A 20428-nucleotide genomic window follows, 5' to 3' on the forward strand; every position below is an offset into this window, starting at 1 on the left:
CAACCCAGAAGGCGGAGGTTGCAGTGGGCCAAGATCGTGCCATTGCACTCCAGCTTGGTGCTTGGTGACAGAGCAAGATTCTGTCTCTAAAAAAAAAAAAAAAAAAAAAAAAAAAAAAAAAAAAAAAAAAGCTGTAACTGTTAACATTGGTTAAGTACTTTGCATGTGCAAGGTTAAGCTGAGTGCTTTATAAAATACACTAGCCCATCTAATGTGGTCATCTCAGTTAGTATTCACATTTTCTTGATGGGGAACCTCAGCCATACGAAGTTAAGAAACCTGACCATTGTCATATGGGTAGTATGTGAATGAAATGAGCCTCCAACTGAAAGGATTCCATCCTTCTTGTGAGTGTACTGGTGAATTTCACAGGGTAAAATTCTGAGAAAACAGATGTTTATCATGCAAATCTTGTTCAACAGGTTAAAGATAAGCAGAATTGTCTAAAATAGAACAATACACTTAATGGAATTGTTGGCAATTTTTTATGGAACACTATAGATAAAATTTAAACCAGGAAATATCCATCTAAGAACTACTAATAATGAGAGACAGGGCTTAATTCACTTACATGTTGGAGATCACGACATTTTAGGTTTTGATCCACAAAACTTCACCAATGAATGATAAAAAGTGATAGTCAACATCCAAATAGCATAGATGAAAACTCCCAGAAATAACACGAGTTATAAAGACAAATATCTTTCCCTGCTATTGCCCCTCCTTATGAAATCTAAAGGCTTCCTTCTTCTAGTCTTTAACAAAATTGTGCAGCAACTGACATCAGGGAATATCTCTTCTTTCCTACAGGAGCCTCTCTCCTGACTGGGGATCTACAGTTACAGTCTGTTAAGGTATTTTTGCTTAAATAAAGAGAAATCTATTTCAAAGGCTGACAGCAAAATTATGTATTATTATTACAAGGGTATATAAGGAAATTTAAATGCAAGAAGCATAGTTGAGTTTCAGTAATGCCTAGACTAGACATTGGAAAGTCTTCAGGATCAAGCTAATCAGAGTCTGTCTGTCTGTCTGTTGCTTCACGCACATAGGTACCCTACCAAATTCCACCACAGCCAGAAATTATCTCTGAATCCCAATAACAAATTCCTGGAAGAGGCAATCCTGGAACCAGTGTTCGCCCCAATCTAATTGGCTGAGACAAGGAGGGAAAGACTGGGGCTCAGTACTCACAGAAAAGGAGGCTGCTATGGGTTATGTAGATAGCACCAGCTATTTACATCAAGGTATCTTCTCTGTGAGGTTTCAAACCTGGTGCTCCTTTTCATACACCCTCGAGACTTTCTTCTCCTTTCATGTTCATCTCTTCCCCAAGACCTGCTTAACTGCATTTCTATAGTCTCTCCTATTAGCCTCTTTTTTCCCTTCACTTCAGTGCCATTCTCACATATGGAGTCAAACACTAGCAGAGATAGAGATGGTCACAGGGCTCTCAAAAACAAATTAATGTCATTTCCCAAAACCAGCTCCCTCTCAGGGTTAGGTTGAAATGATGCAAAGTGTGGGCAGGGTATGAAAGGCCATTACAATCAGCTAATGATATCTGTGTGGAAGTAGGAAACGCTGTAGCAATACACATGGCAGGTATTGATGGTTTTTATTCTTGCTCAAATTCTTTGATTTACAGGTGAGGATTCTGAGGCCTACAGAAATGAAGTAAACTTATCCATTGTTAATAATAGTGATAGGCCTGGACTAAAAGCTGGATAAGCTATGACTACTAGTATGGTTTCCAAAGCATCATATAATTTTACTCTTGGGAAACTGAAATATTGAAGCTAGGGAGACAGGTTTCTAGGAGTCTGAGAGATGGTCTGTTGTTTAGCCCTGTAACAGTCCACTTATCAGCCACAACTTAATTTAACCACATATATAGAAATCAACAGATGGTCACAATCTTGCAAGATGAAATGTAATTAACCCAGGTAAAATGTTGTTCATAATTTGAAAATAGCAACAGCCTAAGGCCTTAATCATACAATGCAGATGCTGAATTAGCTAAAACAAACTCTATTCATGTGCAGATAATATTTAATATTTACTGAGTATATTATCTGCAAAATACCCTTTAAAATACTTTACATATATTAACACATTTAATGTTAATGGCAAGCCATTTCATTAGTTGCTATAATCATTCATTTTCACAGAGTAAACTGAAGCTCAGAGAAGTTACTAGCCCAACATCACATGGCCAAGAAGCTGGGATCAAAATGCAAATACATTTGATTCTAGTGTCAAAGCTCATGAATACTACTCCGTCTAGCTTCTTTCCCTCTCAAGGTTATCAGGAAGTCTAACTATGACCGTGTAGAGCAATGCAGAAAGCAAATATGTCTTTCTACTACAGAGCAAAAGGACTGCTATCAATAACTCAATATGTGTTGGTTTTATAATTTTATTGTTAAAGTTCCATATGCTTTCCCAGAATAATCTACCTCAATATTAATAAAGTTTATGGATTTTTAAAACACTTATACATTTTTATGAGAATGTCAAGAAGCTAAGAATAAAGTCATTCAAAACTGACAGAAGAGGACAAGATCAGAATATAAAGCGGTAATGATACTAAAACTAGACTTCAAGTTCTTACAATCAAATGGATAAACTACTCTTCATCCTACAGAAACTATTCAGATGGCAGCTTCAGTGATTTTTTTTTAAATTCTTTCAGAAAATTTCTTTAAAAGACTGAGAAATGACAAAATGAATGAAACTGATGAGATACTGATTTATGAAGCATACTGAACGCCAGTCAACAGTAAATTCCATGTGACCTCATGGCCTTTGGTAAAAACACTCTTGCAAAACATGATGGTGTCATCCATGGGTTGTCTTTCAGAAGTCTTGAAATGATTATAGTAATGCAATGACATAGAAGTCTCTCATCCAACTTCTTCCCTTTTAGAACAACCTAAATAATGTCAACTAGATTATAAGTACTACAATGTAAACAACAAATAAACTAGCTAAAACCAAGCTTGAGTAGTTCAAAACTGCTAAAGTTCTTACCATTTGTCTAGTGAAAAGAGTACTGCACTAGGAGTCAGTGGTCCTTGATTCTGCTATGGGATCTCCTCCCTCCCTTAGGAGAGCCTCAACCTTCACAGTGATCCTCTGAATTACATTTGTATTAGCTTCCTAGGTCTGCTGTAACCAAGCACCACAAACTGGGTAGCTTAAAAGAACAGATATCTATTCTCATAGAGTTCAGAAGGCTGAAAGTTCAAAATTGGCTTATTGGTAGATCCATGGTCCCTATCAGGACTCTGAGAGAGCATCCTTCCCTGTTTTTTTCCTAGCTTCTGGTGGTTTCTGGCAATCCTTGGAATTCCTTGGCTTGTGGCACCATCACTCCAAATTCTGATTCTAATTCCAGTCACTGCCTCCATCTTCTCATGGCTGTTGTTGGAGCCTCCAGCACAATAACCCCAAATACAGCACTTTGGCACACTGAGTATTTCAAGCTAAAGGAAACTGAGAAAACTACAGAAGCATAAAGGTGACCTTAGCCTCCTAGCTCTTTTAAAGACCCAGGTGTCCTGCCTTATACCTAGATGGAAGGAATGTTACACATAGAGGCCAAGAGGAATCTACACAAAGAGGCCTTGCTAAGGTTTCCCCACAGTTTATTACCATTAGGATGTGCCCTCTTTGTCCAGTCAGACTTCTACACAACTGTCTATTCTTCATCAAACCTAAACATAAAAATAACACAGTTCTCCCCTTGGCTTTGAGTTTTGATTTCTGAAGACTCCTCTGTCATATGTAACTTCAGTTAAATATATTTGTATGCTTTTCTCTTGTTAACCTGCCTTTTGTTACAGGTACTTCAGGCATGAAACTTGTGATAGGTGAGGAAAATGTTACTTTTTCTCTGTACATTGTCTTCCCTTTGGGTCTGTGTCTCTGTATCCAAATTTCTGTTTATGAGGACACCAGTCACTGAATTAAGGCCCACACTCATCCAGTATGATATTATTTTAACTTCATGACATTTTAACTTTCTGCCATCCCTTCTTATCTGCAAAGACCCTACTTACCAAGTAAGGTCACATTCACAAGTACAGGCTAGAGGTTGGGATTGCAACATATCCTTTTAGGGAACAATTCAACCCCTAACACACCTGTAAAACACAGGTGTGTCTAGTCATCTGGAAGATTTTCCCCACAAAGATCATTAATGTGTTTATCAAGTTAATATTTTTCAAATTCAATAGCATTTGTAATTAGCATTAAGTCCATCAATCAGACCAACCCTAGCTCTGCACTGACCAGCTGGGTGACCTGATCAAGCCATTTATGTGCCCAGAGCCCCAGTTATTTCCCAGGACTGTAGTGATAGTGATTGCTGAATGAGCTAGTACATGAACACGTTGCCATGGCTCAGACAGTGAATAGACATGTACTCTGGGTTAAGGTTCCTCTTTCTGCCATCCCTTCTTATCTGAGAGGCAAAGGATACACAGCCTAGCAGTATCTAGGAATTTCCCTAACAATGGCGTCCAAGAACGGAGAGAGGCGGACAGTGGTTTCAATTAAAATTCACTGTTTCCAGCAAAACAGAAGAAAGTAATAAAGCAATGCAGTAAATTACTGCTGTGGAAATAATGCCCCGATAGAAGAAATAAAAGAGAAATTTATGACCTTAATCAATCTATTTTTTTAAACACATAAATACAGCTCCATCATCTGCTTTATTTGCATGACTCTATTATCCTCCCAAATAATTCTCAGTAATTTCCAACAGCAGCTACACCATGCAGCTGAGCCCCAGGGTAAGGCTGGCTATCTAGAAACACCACCTCCATCTCTACCTTTTCTCAGTGGGTTAGCAGGGCATGAAGCAGAACGGAACATGGAGCAACACGGTTATCCTCCTAGAATGGACAGTAGCTCCTGGAACTGCCTCTGAGCTGCCCCTGCCCAGGGTAAGGCCCCAGCCAGGGCAAGAGCATCATTTCTCTTAAGCTCTTATCATGCAGTTTATGACTGCTCATTTCTCTCATCTTTTTACTAAAGCTCCCTATCCCTGCCAGTAATTCAGTTTTATAAGGAAACAGCATCTAGAAATCATTTTCCAAGTAACAATCCTGTTAACTCGAAGATCCAAATCTGCTTCTCATAAATGGGGTAAAACACACGCTGTTGCCCTGTCCTTTGGAATCTAACTTAATTGGGGAGTCAAATTATTTCCTATCGCTGGTGGTGGCACTAGTTCCCACTTAGCCCAAGTCTTCACAATCCTATGACGTATTGGAAGATGGGGAGCCAGTGCGTGGCCCAGGGGCTGTGTGCAGTGCCTTATGCCTGCAATCCCAGCACGTGGGAAGACGGGAAGATTGCCTGAAGCCAGGAGTTCAATAATAGCCTGGGCAACAGAGCAAAAGCCCATTTCTAAAAATAAAAAATAAAATAATAGCTGAGTGTGGTGGCATACACCTGTAGTCCCGGCTACTTGGGAGGCTAAGAGAGTTGCATGAGTCCAAGAGTTTGAGGCTGTAGCGAGCTATGATCGTGCTAATGTACTCTAGCCTGGGCAACAGCAGGAGACTCTGTCTCTTAAAAAACAAACCAATAGATAGTGGTCTGGGACACTTGTCTATGTCCCTATGCATCTGCAGTTCCCTGGGCCTTATAAGTGGGCACTGCATGCTTAACAGGGATGCCGACACCTCAAGGAGACTTAATATAGATACATGACTTCAGAATCCCTATCTGAGGTCACAAGGATTCCCCTTCCCTTCTTTTCGTCTACCTTTATTCCAGTGATGAAACAGTCCACATATTGATCTGTCAGAAGGCCGGCATTAATCAGGAACAGGATTTGGAGCTGCTTAAGCATTTCAAGGGAAGAAACCCTGAAACTCTAGAATTAATCCCTTCACGCTGTTTTCTGGAGAAAGCTGTTCAAAATGGGCTCTGATGAGAATTTTGTTACCAGCCAAATCCTCTCCAAATACTAAGAGTTGAGAAAATGATAACTTAATTCACATTTTTCTGTTTGAAGTTCTGTTATTATTATTTTCTCTAATGGATTTGATTTCAAGCATTTATAGAGCCTTTGAAAAACAAAGCAGTCGGAGTAAGATGGAAGTGAGAGGCAGCTCTCGATTTCTTCTCTTTTAAATTTTAAAAACTTGTAGGAAAAGGCAGATTAACAAGAGAAAAACATACAAATATATTTAACTGAAGTTACATATGACAGAGGAGTCTTCAGAAATCAAAACCCAAAGGGCAAACTGTGTTATTTTTATTTTTAGGTTTGATGAAGAATAGACAATAGTGTAGAAGTCTGACTGGACAAAGAGGGTATGTCCTAATGGTAATACACTGGGAGACACTTAGCAAGGCCTCTTTGTGCAACATTCCTTCCCTCTAGGTATTTCATTTTGTTATTAATAATATTTATGTGTACATATATACACACATACACACATATCATATATAATAGTTACAGTTAACAATGCCATCACATCTCAATAGCCAGTTATTCATTTTGCACAGGGTGCTTTGCTAGGGGCCATATCGAATGGGGTTCTGTAAAGTATTCCACATTAGCGCATTGGTTCCCAATGGGGGCAATTCCTTCTGCCTCAGGGAATATATGATAATATCTGGTGATATCTTGGTTGTCACAACTGAAGCAAGGGGTGACCCTGGCATCTAGTAGAGGTCAGGGATGCTGCTGAACATCTTACAGAACAGCTCCCTATGACGAAGAATCATCTGACCCAAAATGTCCACAGTATTGAGGTTGAGAAACTCTGAAGTTGGCACTTACATTCACAATAAGTATATTAAAAAAAAAGTCACACGAAGGCAGAGCAAGTCTACACTCTGAGAAAGGTTGGTTATCTAGGAATACCACCCCACTCACTACCTTTTCTTGGTGGGATAGAAGGACCTGAAGCAGCATGGAACACAGAACAACATGATTATTCTCCCAGAATGAACTGTAATTTCCAGGAAATACCTCTGAGCTGTCCCTTCCCAGGATAAGGTCCCAGCCAGGGCAAGAGCATCACTTCTCCTATGCTATATAATATAGCATGCTCTCCTACGCCAGACGGCCCACCCTGACCCAGCCCTCTGCATCCTTAGAACCCCACGACCCCCGCCTTCAACCCACAGTTGTGAGCTGATCAAGTGGGGAATAGCACAGCTTCCCTGGGGACATAATGACAATACAGAAAAGTTCCCTTTGTCCTTGTTCATGTGGAGCACATTCACATGGATGCAAAGGTCACTGCTGAATTTAAATAACTCCCGTGATAAATCTGCATGAGCCCGATTTGTTCTACTGGACTTGTTGGATTAAATGAACACAATTTAATGTTCTATAGGACAAGGGCTCCTTTCATGGCTGAAAGAAGGAGCAAGGGTGATTTACAGTTTCATACATACTCATTCGCTACATTATCTGCCTTGTGCCTGTAGTTATGAATATCAACTCATCATCCGGCGGCCATTTCTACCCGTTCAGGAGAATTTAGTTTTTCATTAGGAGGGGCTCTGCCATCCGGAAAGAAACAAAGAATAAGAAATAACAACAGATTTCCACAGTGTTCTCTGAAAAACAATTAACAATATTTAGACTCTTGTCCCTCATCTTTTTCTTTAAATCTCTATATTTATAAAGAAAGTAAGGTTTCCTCTTGTTTTCCTAGAAAAGGTGGTTTTCTAAGCAGATTACCACCAAATGGAACTGTGTATAAACACAAGGCTTAATTTATCTAAGGTACCAAATTATTTTTGAACATCAGTATCTTATGAGCTAATAATATTTTTAACAATGATAGAGTAAAATAAAATAATGTTTGTCGATTCATTAAAGTAGGTCTAAACTCCACTTAATAATAATTGCTGCTTGATTCTACCTATTTGGAAATAATACAAGTATATCCAAATTATATGACCCAGATTTTTTATTAACTACAAGTCTTAGGAATCCATGAGATATTTTGCTCATGGATAGTTGAAGACAAAGGATTTTCATTTTTCTCCATTTGATGAAAGAGAAAGTATAAGCAAGGATATGAGAGTTGACTTTGGGAGTGGGTGGCTGAACTAACTGTCAAACCCCAGCCCTGTAAGATGTTGGGGTCACTCATGAAGTTGGCTATCTTGTTCTCAGGTGTGTCTTTGCGCAGCGTTTTACCTCCCTTGTTTGTTCACATAGAACCTTGATAATCAGCCTCTCAGGACAGCAGCATCAGCATCACCTAGAAACTTGTTAGAATCAAGCGCTAGCCTAGGACTCCGTAGTCCAGCAAGCTCACCAGGTGATAATTTTCAGGTTGAAGTGTGGTCTGGATTTTTCTCCCTGTTACCCCCTTCTCTTACCCACCATGTTATATTCTACATACCAAAAGGCAAGCTGTTGTTACATTGAGCTGATTAAAAAATGAAGGACATCCAATATTTTAATAAGCTATCCCCTCCAATTTTAACAGAGGAAGGACATGTCTATCCTGAGAGTAATCAAGTTAAAGGTAGAATTTGAGGTACTTTTGAAGAGAATTTCTTCCTCCTAAGTCGCCTAAAGTAGAGGCAGCTAGTCTACCTACTCATAAAGTATGCTTTACTCAGGTTCATTTCAAGATGCTTATGGAAAGCAAAAAAAAAAACAAAAAAAACTGAGTTTCACCTCTACTCAAACACAAGTGGAGATGCCAGTGAATGAAGCATGGGTCAAAGGGAGACAGAGCAACTACAAAAAGAAACTTAGAAATTCCATGCCCGGCATAGTGAACCAACGAAAGATGTGGATTAAGCAGAGATCACTTTCATGGGCAGGCTCTCAATACAGCATATGCTAATCCCGGACAAATGTTTTACAGACGCAAAAGAAAGAACGAAGGGGTCTCTTTTATGCAGGTGTTTTTACCTCTAAAATAATTCCTTTAAAAAGTAGGCCTCTCAGAAGGAAGATTGAAAAAAAGCAAAAATAAAAACTAAGGCCCTTTAAAACTTAACTATTATGAAACTCAGAAACAAAAGAAAAGAGGTATGCGTATTTGCCACTTCTACTATCTTACCACATTCCAGACATTTGTGACTCTTAAAATTATCTTTCTAACAATATGCCTCTCAAGCTATCTGGTCAGTTTCACTTGTTTATATTCCTTGTATAATTGTCTGGTCTCTCTCTCTGCAGGTCAGCCCATTCTTCAGGCCCCCTTCAGGTCTGCAAAGCTCCCCTGTTACGCAGCTCTGCTCTGATATTTTACACTGTTCATAGCTTATAGTCCACAGAGTTCAACTGTTTTTTTTTTTTTTAATAAACTGCCTTAAATGGTTGCCTTATATATGTGTGATGGCCCTGTTTTTTCCTGAGACTAAATTCCCTGAGTGCAGAAAGCATCTTACTGTATTTCTGCTATGTCTCTCACCCTGCTGACACCTGGGGCCTTGACCAACAGTGGTAAATCATGCACTTTATAAAACTGAGCTGAAGATTTCAGTGCTACCTAGCAATTGCTAGGGCAAGGCATGGCTGCCTTTCAGAAATGCCTTCCTCAAGACAGTGGGGTCCATAAGCAGTGTGCTTGCAGCTTACACAGACTTTTTCTAGTGGGATGATGACGATGATCATAATACTTAACATTTATAGAGTTATCCATTAAACACTGGCATGTCGGCCCTCTGCTAAGTGGTTTCCATGCTGTAGACATAACTAAAATAAACCTCCCAAAGCTCTAGAAGAAATTTCCACCCTTGTTCCCCAATTCAGCCTGGATGACCAATGAGGGTCAGCCCGGATTTCCTCCCAAGAACTGGAAAGAAGCAACATTCCTGCTCACCCAAAGAAGCAAGGGAACACCAGCCTGCTGGTATCTCCACCTCAGACACTGGGGTAGGCTGCATTTGATTGAATTTAATCTCTCAGCCTGGAATTAAGCAAGAGTTCTCTGTACTGGCCATAAAATATCTCACAGCATTACAGCTTTTGTTTTCCTTCTTAAGCCACAGGAATTACCAAAGAAAGTCCACAGACTACTGATTCTATGTGATTTTAGATGTGGTAGAAAAAAACTAACAGTTATTTGGGTAGAGAACAGATGTTCATTAAAGAAATCTCTCTCCATTTTGGGACTGGGAACATCTGTTATCTGCTACAAGCTGTAGATCGTAAGTATTGGCATTATTTGCACTGGTGTTAGTCATTTTAATCTTTATTATGTAGCACATTTTCAAAATAAAACCAAACTCTAAAAATTTCAACTCTACAGCAGAGGAAGAAATGAAAGTTCAGTTTACTAGAGTCAACATCCAATTGAAAAAAAACTAAAGCATAAATCTTTTTTACATATACCGGTTAGTATACCTCTATGTATCTATGTATCTATCTATGTTTCTATCTATGTATCTATCTCTCTATCTGCCCACTGGTTAGCTACACATCCAGCTTCATTACTGAATTTTTTTTTTTTTTTTTTGAGATAGAGTCTTGATATTGTCACCGAGTCTTACTCGGCTCACTGCAACCTCCGCCTCCCCGGTTCAAGCGATTCTCCTGCCTTAACCTCCTGAGTAGCTGGCATTACAGGTGCCTGCCACCACACCTGGCTAATTTTTATATTTTTTTAGTGGGGCCAGGTTTCACCATATTGGCCAGGCTTGTCACGTACTCTTGACCTTGTGATCCGCCCACCTCAGCCACCCAAAGTGCTGACATTACAGGTGTGAACCACTGCACCCGGCTGAAAAATGTTATATTGATGTATCTATTTCAGTCACATGACTTTAGAGAGTTAGGAAGAAATGCCAAAAATTAAGGCTTCTATTAGAGAGTTCCTTGAGCTGGCTGAAGGTTGCCTGCTAGGCAGCATGATACTTAGAGCAACACCTTGAACAAGAATTTCACCAGGCTTGGAGTTCTGTGAATCTCATCAGATATAGGCATAACATGACTCTTACAGAGCTTCGTAGTTTACCAACAGCCTTCAAACACATCATGATGACGTTCAGATTTCATGAGCAACCCTTGCAGAGTAAGCAAGGCCATTCTTATTTTCCAAATAAGCAAATGAGGTCCAAAGAGATTAAATGACTGTAACTACAGTAGTTAGGATGGGGTATCAACTTTCCTTGTGGGATTTCCATGCACCTGGGACGGTGCAAAGGATTTCAGGTGAGGACTCCTATATAGCTTGCAACTATCTTTACTTATTAAAAACTACAATTCAGAGAGGTTCAATAATTTGCCCAAGGTCATGAAGCTGGTAAGGTCATGAAGCTGGCAAACATGTCTAATACAGTCTGTTTTCTCCACTGTGGTCTAGGTGTTCCCTAATTAGGAAGCACAGAGCAAGCATTTGAAACTCAGGACTTCTAAACCCAAATGTGAATTCCTCCATGAAGCCCTCTCTGGCCATCACTCCCACCAACCCTATATTGAGTGAAGCTCCCCTACTACAATCACTTATTGAACTCTTCCACTATATCATAAGTATGTGTTAATTTCATATAAGTTTGGGTCCCTAAAGGCTCCGACCATATCTTAAGTTTATAACCCTCTTTATTAGATCTTACTTGAAAATAGGTACAATAAATGGTTGGTGATTGAACAAATGGATAAATAAAACCCAATATTTTCTTGTCATGTGTATGGAAATTACAAGGTATGCTGTATATTTCTTTTAGACAATTAGATTAGTTAGACAAAAATGTCATTCCTGGCAAAAATGCTTTTTAAAAATCTATGGAAAGAACAGAGAAATTATGAACGTGCTTAAGGCTTTTATTAACAATGTAGGCCAAATTGTGATAATATAGGGCTTTCTGAAAAATTATGCTCAAACTTTTACAAGGTGTATAAAAGAAAGCTTTAGTTACATGAAAGCACATGTTCTTCTCTGAACTTCACATTCCACCCAAATTCTTCTCTCTTCCCTGTGACAGTTATCTTTCTATTCAGTCCTAAGTAAAGGAAGAGAAAAGTGGAGACTTCCCTTCTGCATTTTTTTTTAACTTTTTTTTTTTTTTTTTTTTTTTTTTTTTTTTTTTTTTAAGGGTGCTGGGCTCACCATTAATGACTCAAGTAGCAATGGGATCAAGATGGAAGAGGCAGAGTCTGACCGGGGTATTTCAGACACAACTGGGTTGTGAAATATCAAGATGTCTGTGGCCTCAACTTCTTTACTAGGACATTTTTTTTTCTTTGTTCTCTCTCTCCTTCCACCCCAATCCTCACTCTTTAATTTACAAAGTGATTGAATTTATTTCTCTGTGGCTATGTTCTAAGGAGCTCTTTACCGTACCAAGAAGTAAATCAGGAAGGCTTCCCAGGAGAGTTGGGGGCCTGTTACTCAGATGCATGGAGAATTTTGTCCACTTAATGGGGCTCTGAAAGGTTGGGCCAGGCTTCAAAACTGAGTCCTCTCCTGGAAGTACAAGCAGGCCTCAACAGATATTGATAGCTAGTACTCTCTGTCTTACAATAAAATATAAGTCAAATCCTGATTCAACACTGTTAGAATGCAAAAGTCTGCTTAACACAATGACAGATCCACTCATAATTAGAGAAAATCAATAGCTTTTTTTTTTCTTAAACCCTGGCATTCCCTTTCATTATGTTAATGGGAACCTGACATACATAAAATACTTGAGGTCAGCTACATGTTTAACAAACATAGACAGGAGAAACAACCATCAACTAGATTAGTAGTTCATTAGAAGAGCTGAGTTGTCCACACCAACAAATCTCAACTGAGCCTAACTTTTTGACCAGTAACAACTCACTTGCCCAGGGTGAAATGAATTTAAATTATTCTAAATTTAAATGAATGAAAACCCCAGCCATCACTACTCTCACTATTTTACTCCTTTGTTCAGACCAAAAAGAGACAAATCACAAGAAAGCAATGAACCTCTCAGATCTGCAAATAACTTTTCCAATGTACATACCTGTCGCAGGCATTCAGCCAAATGCACACCCGACACTCATCCTTAGGCCTTTCTTATCCTTACTCAACAAATTAAGTTTTCCTTAAACTCTCTAAAAATGTTTTGAGCAAAAGTCCAGAAAACTGAAATTATATATATTTTATGTAACAATAGAGACACTGGAAGTTCTTTTAAACATGGTTGCTTCCTTGATGGGTAGTACAGGAATCACAAAAACGTCTGGAGTTTAAGGTGAAAGCCTTAAGGAGATAGAGGTAGAAGTATCACAAAGCCAGTTTCCTCATATAATCCAGCAGAGGCCAGGTTACTTTTTTCCAAGAAAGAGAAAGAAGCAGCTGGCTCTCTGAGAGACCTGGGAACCACATTTTGTTAGTACGAGTAAAGCAAATCTAAGGCCTTCTGTGACAACTTCTGATTTTGATTAGCTCAGTCCCGTTCAGTGTCAAGTGAAATTAAAACATACCAAATGGACAGAAGTAACACTCACCTTTTCAGAAACTATTCTCAGAAAGAAAGATGCTAGTCTTTGGAAAATAAAGTAAATGAGTATAGTAAGTGTCAGGCTGATGAATTTAAAAGCCGGACTAAAAACCAAAAAGAAATCATAAGCATTCCCTTACCTGTTTTGATATTGATGGCAAAAAAATTCTGAGGATTCCCACTTGTAATCCTGTATGTCAGTTTTTCATTGGAACTGGAGTCAGGATCTTCAGCTTGGATCTGAATGACAGATACATCCTTTGGAGAGTTTTCCATGACAACAGGATAATATATAGGTTCTGAGGTCAGCGGGGCATTGTCATTCACATCTTCAACTTCAATGTAGACCTCGATGGTGGAGTAGAGTGGAACCACACCCCTGTCTGTGGCATACACTGTCAGCCAGTATGACCCAGTTGTCTCCCGATCAAGAATGTCTGCGGCAGTGATGACCCCTAAGAGAAAAAAGAGACAGTGTGACTGCCACAGCAAAAGGAAAGACACTGAATCAATAATCCCAAATTCCAAAGGACTGCAGTAAACAATTTTGGCATATGAAAAACAGCCAAATCTTTAACTTAAGATTACATTGTCAGTCTTTACATAAGAAAATGACTTTTTGTAAGACCGCATTAAACAGTTCTTCTACTGTTTATAGAGTATAATTACATTCACAAATAGTTTATTTGAATTTGGAAGTAGATATGTCTCAAACTCACATGTGCACATGTATGTGCAAGCACACACACACACACACACACAGAAGAGATGATATAGGGGAATGAGAAGAGCGTGGGCCAGGGGTCAAAGCACTTCTCAAGTTCCATAGCAAATCAGTGTAGTATCAGATCAATATCTCCATTTGACCTGATACTGAATTGACTTCTTATGCAATAAAAAGTTCTCCTAGGGTAAATTATTTTATCTGTTCATTTCAAAAAAATTTTTTTGCCTGTTAGAGTGAAAAGTATTTTGCCTGCAAAGATATAACCCTCCTTCATACTCTTTCTCTGAAAATCAAGTATCACAGTTATTCCACAATAATCAGAGAAGAAGTCATGTCAACACATGTTCTGAATGAGTTCCATCCTCCTTAAGAACTCTACAGAGGGTCCTAATTAACTCTGAGCCACTCTGAGACATGTTAATGGACAATCATTTAAATTAGGAGCACAAAATGCCCAATCTTTCCCATTTCATGGTTGAAATCAGCACCAACCAGTAAATCAGATGGCTGCCTGAAAAGCCAGAGAAATCACAGTCTTCTTGTCTATCTTTACAATCCTTACCCAATCACCAGGCTACAGAAACTTAACAGAAGGACAGGATCATGAGCCTATCATGATGGGAAAACTCTGAGATCAGTCTATAAAACTGTAAAAGTAGTCAGGAGGCTCATAGAGAGCGTGAAATTCATGTAAATCCTTATACTATAAAAGACATTGTGAAAGGAGTCAAGAAACAGTTCTCCAGATCTGCCCTGAATTCTCTATCCTCTGTATTGCTGTTGAACTTTGTCTAAATTAGGCATATAACTTAGTCTATAGACCCTGCATGAGCAAACTGTCAAGTACAGCAACTGGGAGGGAGGAGGGCATCTATCCAGAAACAGTTAGGCTGGAATACTCAGTTTCCTCAAACTCAGGACAGATAAAATACTTACAGGGTGATAACTTAATTGATGTCGAAATTTGAGCTCTAACATTTTCCATCAAAGAACTCTGCATAGTGGTAGGCCATGGGACAAAAGATAATCTTAAATATTCTCAATGGAAATAGGTAAAACAATAGGTTCCCGCAGAATATGGCTGATACCTATTTAGTTAGAAGAGAAATGTCAATCTGTCATTAGAGGAATAGATACTAGAGAGTAGAATAGGAAGAAAATGAGGAGAAGCAGAAACAACAACAACAACAACAAAACTATTATAAACACAGTGACGTGTGTTCATTGATTGAATGAATAAAGATCGCTTTATAAACTGTGTTGACACTGCCGTCTAGAAGACCACCAGGATGACTAAATAGTGGAAAGGAGAACTTTATTGGCAATCAATATTGGTTTGCAAACTGGGAAGGGAGAGTGTCCGGCATGTGCTGAAGGTGCTGTCTTTTCCAAGAGGGGAAGGCCAGGTTGGTTTTATGCCTCACAGGGCCAATAGCACACAATGCAGTCATACATATTCAGCGGATTTGGAAGAAACATCATACATATTTATGAGAAGAGGTGAGAATATTTGCAACGGACAAACATACATGCAACATACATCCTGTGTTCACTTTCAAGTAGGATTTTAGCATTAAAATGAAGTGGGATTTGGCTCTTTACATCAAAAGATGAATTACAGGACACAAAGACAGTTTGTACACAGACTTCATAGGCCGGCTGATACTGGCTTAGGTCTGCAGTAGCTTATCAGAAAGGAATGTTTGCGAGACAAGTCCTTAGTCCAACCAGAGTTTTAGTGGTCTGCGTTGTAAATCAAAGTTAGGACAATTTGCCTGGCAGCTCTTATTGTTAGAGAGTTTACTGGGAGTGTGGTTTTTCCTGTAGGAATTTAGAAATCTGCCATGCTAGCTGGGCCCCGAACCTTCAACCCAGAGGTAACTCTGTTTTTTAAACTTAGGGTTCATCTTAGTTGATAAAGGCCCACCCATTTTGGTCTCTCAGATACAGTCAATTGTCAACATGATATTAAGTTCCTGTTGAACTTAATGTTCAACGGGACTTAATGTCATGAGAGCTGGAGACCTGGCCAGATGTGAGCACATCTCTGAGTACAGGACACCAGCACATCACAGTTTTGTAGAACTCTCCGAGCAGTCAGTGCTATGAGCTGCCACCCAGGTAAACTGGAGCTCTGCAAGTCAGAGAATGGGTAAGTGACAGGGAACTAAGCAGTCTCTGGAATTGGAAACCAAGAGTAGACAGGTGTGAGCTAGAGTGAGGGATATAGGTTGCAAAAAAATGCTCTGCAGGCTCTGCAGAGCATCTCTTCACTGCTCCATGAGACCTGTTCAATCAATTCACAGGCATCCACTAGACCCTGTGGTGCCATTGGAGGAACAGAGATAATGAGACAGTCTTTGCCCTTAAAAGACTCCTAGTCCTGTGGAGAACACAGGTCTTTGTTAAGGAGATCTGTACTGAGGGGATAACTGCATAGCCAACAGCCAGAAGGGCTAATCTGATTTAGAGAGATATACTAGGAAAAGCAATGACTCTAGAACCAGAAGGGGGTGGGAGGTGGGGGAAATAGCATTTACTGAGGATCCATAATGTGCTATGAGACCTGTAACTCAACTTCCCTATAATATATATTTTAAAATTATCTTTTAAAGATAAGGGTATCATGCTGGTAACTTGTCTAAGGCTCCATAGCTAAAAGTAGAAAAACCCTAGACTGTCTGTCTTGAATAACCCAGTTTCAAATATGGAATCCTTTATTCTTCTACCCAATTGACCAGAGAAAAGATGTTCAACCCAAGCAAACCTAGTTTCCATACTCATCTCTCAGTGTTGTGGTAATCACTAAACATATGCCAAGAGTCTGGCAAAATGTTGTGGCATAGCAGATGTGAGTACGTGTTAAATCTTTGTGAACCAAAAGCAATACCATAAGCATTCTAGATGGTAAACAACCCCAAGACAGGGGATAATCTTGAAAGGTGAGAAGCTGGGGATGGACTGTCATGCTGGATGTTTTTTGTCCTCTGGCCATGTGCTATTCTCACATAGTCTTTGTGACACGCACACACACATAAACACACACACACACACACCAAAGCACATACATATAGAAATTTGCAGTCACAGAATTGCTTTGTGATTCCTGGAAGTCACTAAATTATTTATTTTCTTCTACTTGTCAAACAGGAAGATGGTATATTACAGCCTTTGGACATTAAAGGATTTTGAGAAGTCCTTAGAGGAAATGTATTCACTAATACAAATTAAAATACATGAGTGGGATTTTACCCTATTTTACTCTTAATGAGGGATCAGACATTTTCCTTAAAAATTAGAATTCTCTCTTGTTAAAATAAAAGATGTCTATGGCTATATTTACCAAGTAACTAGAAGTGTGAATGAGTATCTTAGAACACAACGTTCAGATGTCAGTTTTATGATCCAAACATTTGAGGACAAAATGAAAGGAATGAGTCTGAAATGTGTTAATTATTATGAGTTTCTTCCAAGGCTCAAAATGAATCATATTAACACCACTGATGTCCAGTGATAGCATTCCTTCACACCTTATAGCTGATCATGGTAAGCATGGTACAACTAAGAATGTAAATCCACATGACCTCTTTTATCAATTAAAAACTCACTTTCAAGATTGACCAAGGAATGCCAAAATCATATCTTGAGTGCTTTTAACATTGTGACAATTACAATGCATTGTATTTTTTAATTGAGGTATTTGTAGTATTATACGCTACACATATCTAAGGCAAACAATTGGTAAGTTTTGATTTTCATGAAACCATTACCACAATCAAAATAGCAAACATACCCACAATCCCCCAAAGTAGCCTCTTTCTCATTTTCAATCCCTTGCCGCCAATTCTTTCTACCCTCAGGCAACCACAGATTACCTTTCTGTCATTGTAAATTACTTTGCATTCTCTTGAGTTTTACATAACTTAAATCATATAGTATGTACTGTTTTTCTGTTTTCTTTCACTCGGAATAATTACTTTGAGATTGATACATGTTATTTTGTGTATTACAATAGTTAATTCCTTCTCATTTCTTAGTAATATTCCATTGTGTGGGTATACCACTATCTTTTTAACCATTGATCTATTGGTGAACATTTGAGTTGCTTTCAGTTTTTAGCTATTACAAATAAAGCTAAGAATACGTATCTACAAGTTTTGTATGGAAATATACTTTCATTCATTACTCTTGGGTGATAACTTAGGGGTAGAATAACTACATCTCAGGATAGGTGTGTATTTGCACCATTTCATATTCCCACTGGCAGTGACCGTGGAGAGTTCCAGTTGCTCCACATCCTTGCTTGTGGCTGACGTGGCATGCTCAATATCTCATATTTAGATGTTCTAATTGGTATGCAATTCTATCTCATTGTAGTTTTCATTTGCATCTTCCTCATGTTAAACATTTTTGAAAGTGCTTATTTTCCACCTGAATATCTTCTTTAAGATAAAAAAGTTATCATAGGTTAAGTGTTCAAATGTTTTACCTATTTTTAAATTTGTGTGGTTTGCTTTCTTGAGTTTCAAGAGTTCTCTGAATATTCTGGATAAAAGTCCTTTATCAGATAAGTGATTTGCTACCTTTTCCCTCAGTCTGTGGCTTGTCTTTTCACTCTTATAATGTTAATGTTTGAAGAGTAGAAATCTTATGTTTTGATATCAAATTTATCAATTTTTCTTTTATAGGTCATGTTTTGGTATTGTATCTTATAAATACTTGCCTAATACAAAGTCATAACAGTTTGGTCTTATATTTTCTTCTGGCCTAATAGTCGTAGGTGTTGTATTTATATCTATGGTCCATTTTGAGTTTTCTTGATGGTGTAAGAGACAGATCTAATTTCATTATTTTTGTATGTAGATGTTCATTGATCTGGCCCATGTGTTGAAAAGACTATTCTTTCTCTACTGAACTGCCTTTGCACCTGTGTCAAAAATCAACTGTCATATGTATGGGTCTATTTCTGGACACCCTCTTCTGTCCCATTAATCTATTTTCTTCCCTTGATGCCAATATCACATTGTCTTGATTAATGTTGCTTTTCAAGTCTTTAAATCAGAAAGTGTAAGTCTTCTAATTTTGCTCTTTTCACAATTGTTTGGGCTAACCCAGGTGCTTTACCTTTCTATATAAATTGTAGAATCGTCTTTAAAATCCATAAGACACTTAGGAAACCCACTAGTATTTTGATTGGGAACAGATTTACCCTCTAAATCAATTTGATAAGAACTGGAATCTTGCTTTCCAACTTGGACCTGACAGAATAACTCCCGCAAAGAAGGGTAGCAAGAAAAAAAAAGGGCCGTTCTGCTATCAAAGAGGTGGTGATCCGAGAATACACCATCAACATTCACAAGGGCATCCATGGAATGGGCTTGAAGAAGCGTGCCCCTTGGGCACTCAAAGAGATTCTGAAATTTGTCATGAGGGAAATGGGAACTCCAGATGTGTGCATTATTACCAGGCTCAACAAAGCTGTCTGGGCCAAAGGAATAAGGAATGTCCCATATCCAATCCGTGTGCAGTTGTCCAGAAAACATAATGAAGATGAAGATTCACCCAATAAGCTCTACACTTTGGTTACCTATGTACCTGTTACCACTTTCAAAAATGTACAGACAGTCAATGTGTACTAGAACTAATCACTGACCATCAAATACATCAAATAAACTTATAAAATTGCCTTAAAAAAAAAACTGGCATCTTGACAGCTTTGTGTCTATTGATCCAGAAAAGTGGTATTTATCTTTGTCTTCCTTCATTTCTCTAAGGAATGCTTTGTAGTTTCTGTATACAGAACTTACATATCTTGTCACCCCTAAACAGTTCATGTTTTTGATGTATTATAAAATATATTATTTTAATGTCAATAGTGTATTTTTAGTATATAAGTTACAGTTGATTTTTGTATGTTAATCTTGTATCCTACAACATTGTTAAACTCACTTATTCTAACCAAATTTTTGTTTAATTACTTTAAGGTCTGGGATACATGTGCAGAATGGGCAGGTTTGTTACATAGGTGTACACCTGCCATGGGGGTTTGCTGCACCAATCAACCCATCATCTACATTAGGTATTTCTCCTAAGGCTATCCTTTTCCTATCCCCCCACCCACTGACAGACCCTAGTGCGTGATGTTCCCCTCCCTGTGTCCACGTGTTCTCATTGTTCAACTCCCACCTATGGGTGAAAACATGTGGTGTTTGGTTTTCTGTTCCTGTGTTAGTTTGCTGAGAATGATGGTTTCCAGCTTCATCCATGTCCCTGCAAAGGACATGAACT

The 20428-nt window shown here is 38.6% G+C and overlaps 1 protein-coding gene across 2 annotated transcripts in view; it reads right to left on the reverse strand.

Annotated features, from left to right (window-relative positions):
• The window catches only part of FAT3 (FAT atypical cadherin 3), a 670902-nt gene that overhangs the window by 370516 nt on the left and 279958 nt on the right, over positions 1-20428 (reverse strand). For both annotated transcript variants that reach the window (XM_017498438.2, XM_037727841.1), the window contains exon 3: positions 13554-13868. In XM_017498438.2, the coding sequence (XP_017353927.1) occupies positions 13554-13868 (315 nt within the window). The remainder of the gene's footprint in view (positions 1-13553; positions 13869-20428) is intronic.

Source organism: Cebus imitator, unplaced genomic scaffold, assembly GCF_001604975.1.
Source record: "Cebus imitator isolate Cc_AM_T3 unplaced genomic scaffold, Cebus_imitator-1.0 Scaffold241, whole genome shotgun sequence".
NCBI lineage: Eukaryota > Metazoa > Chordata > Mammalia > Primates > Cebidae > Cebus > Cebus imitator.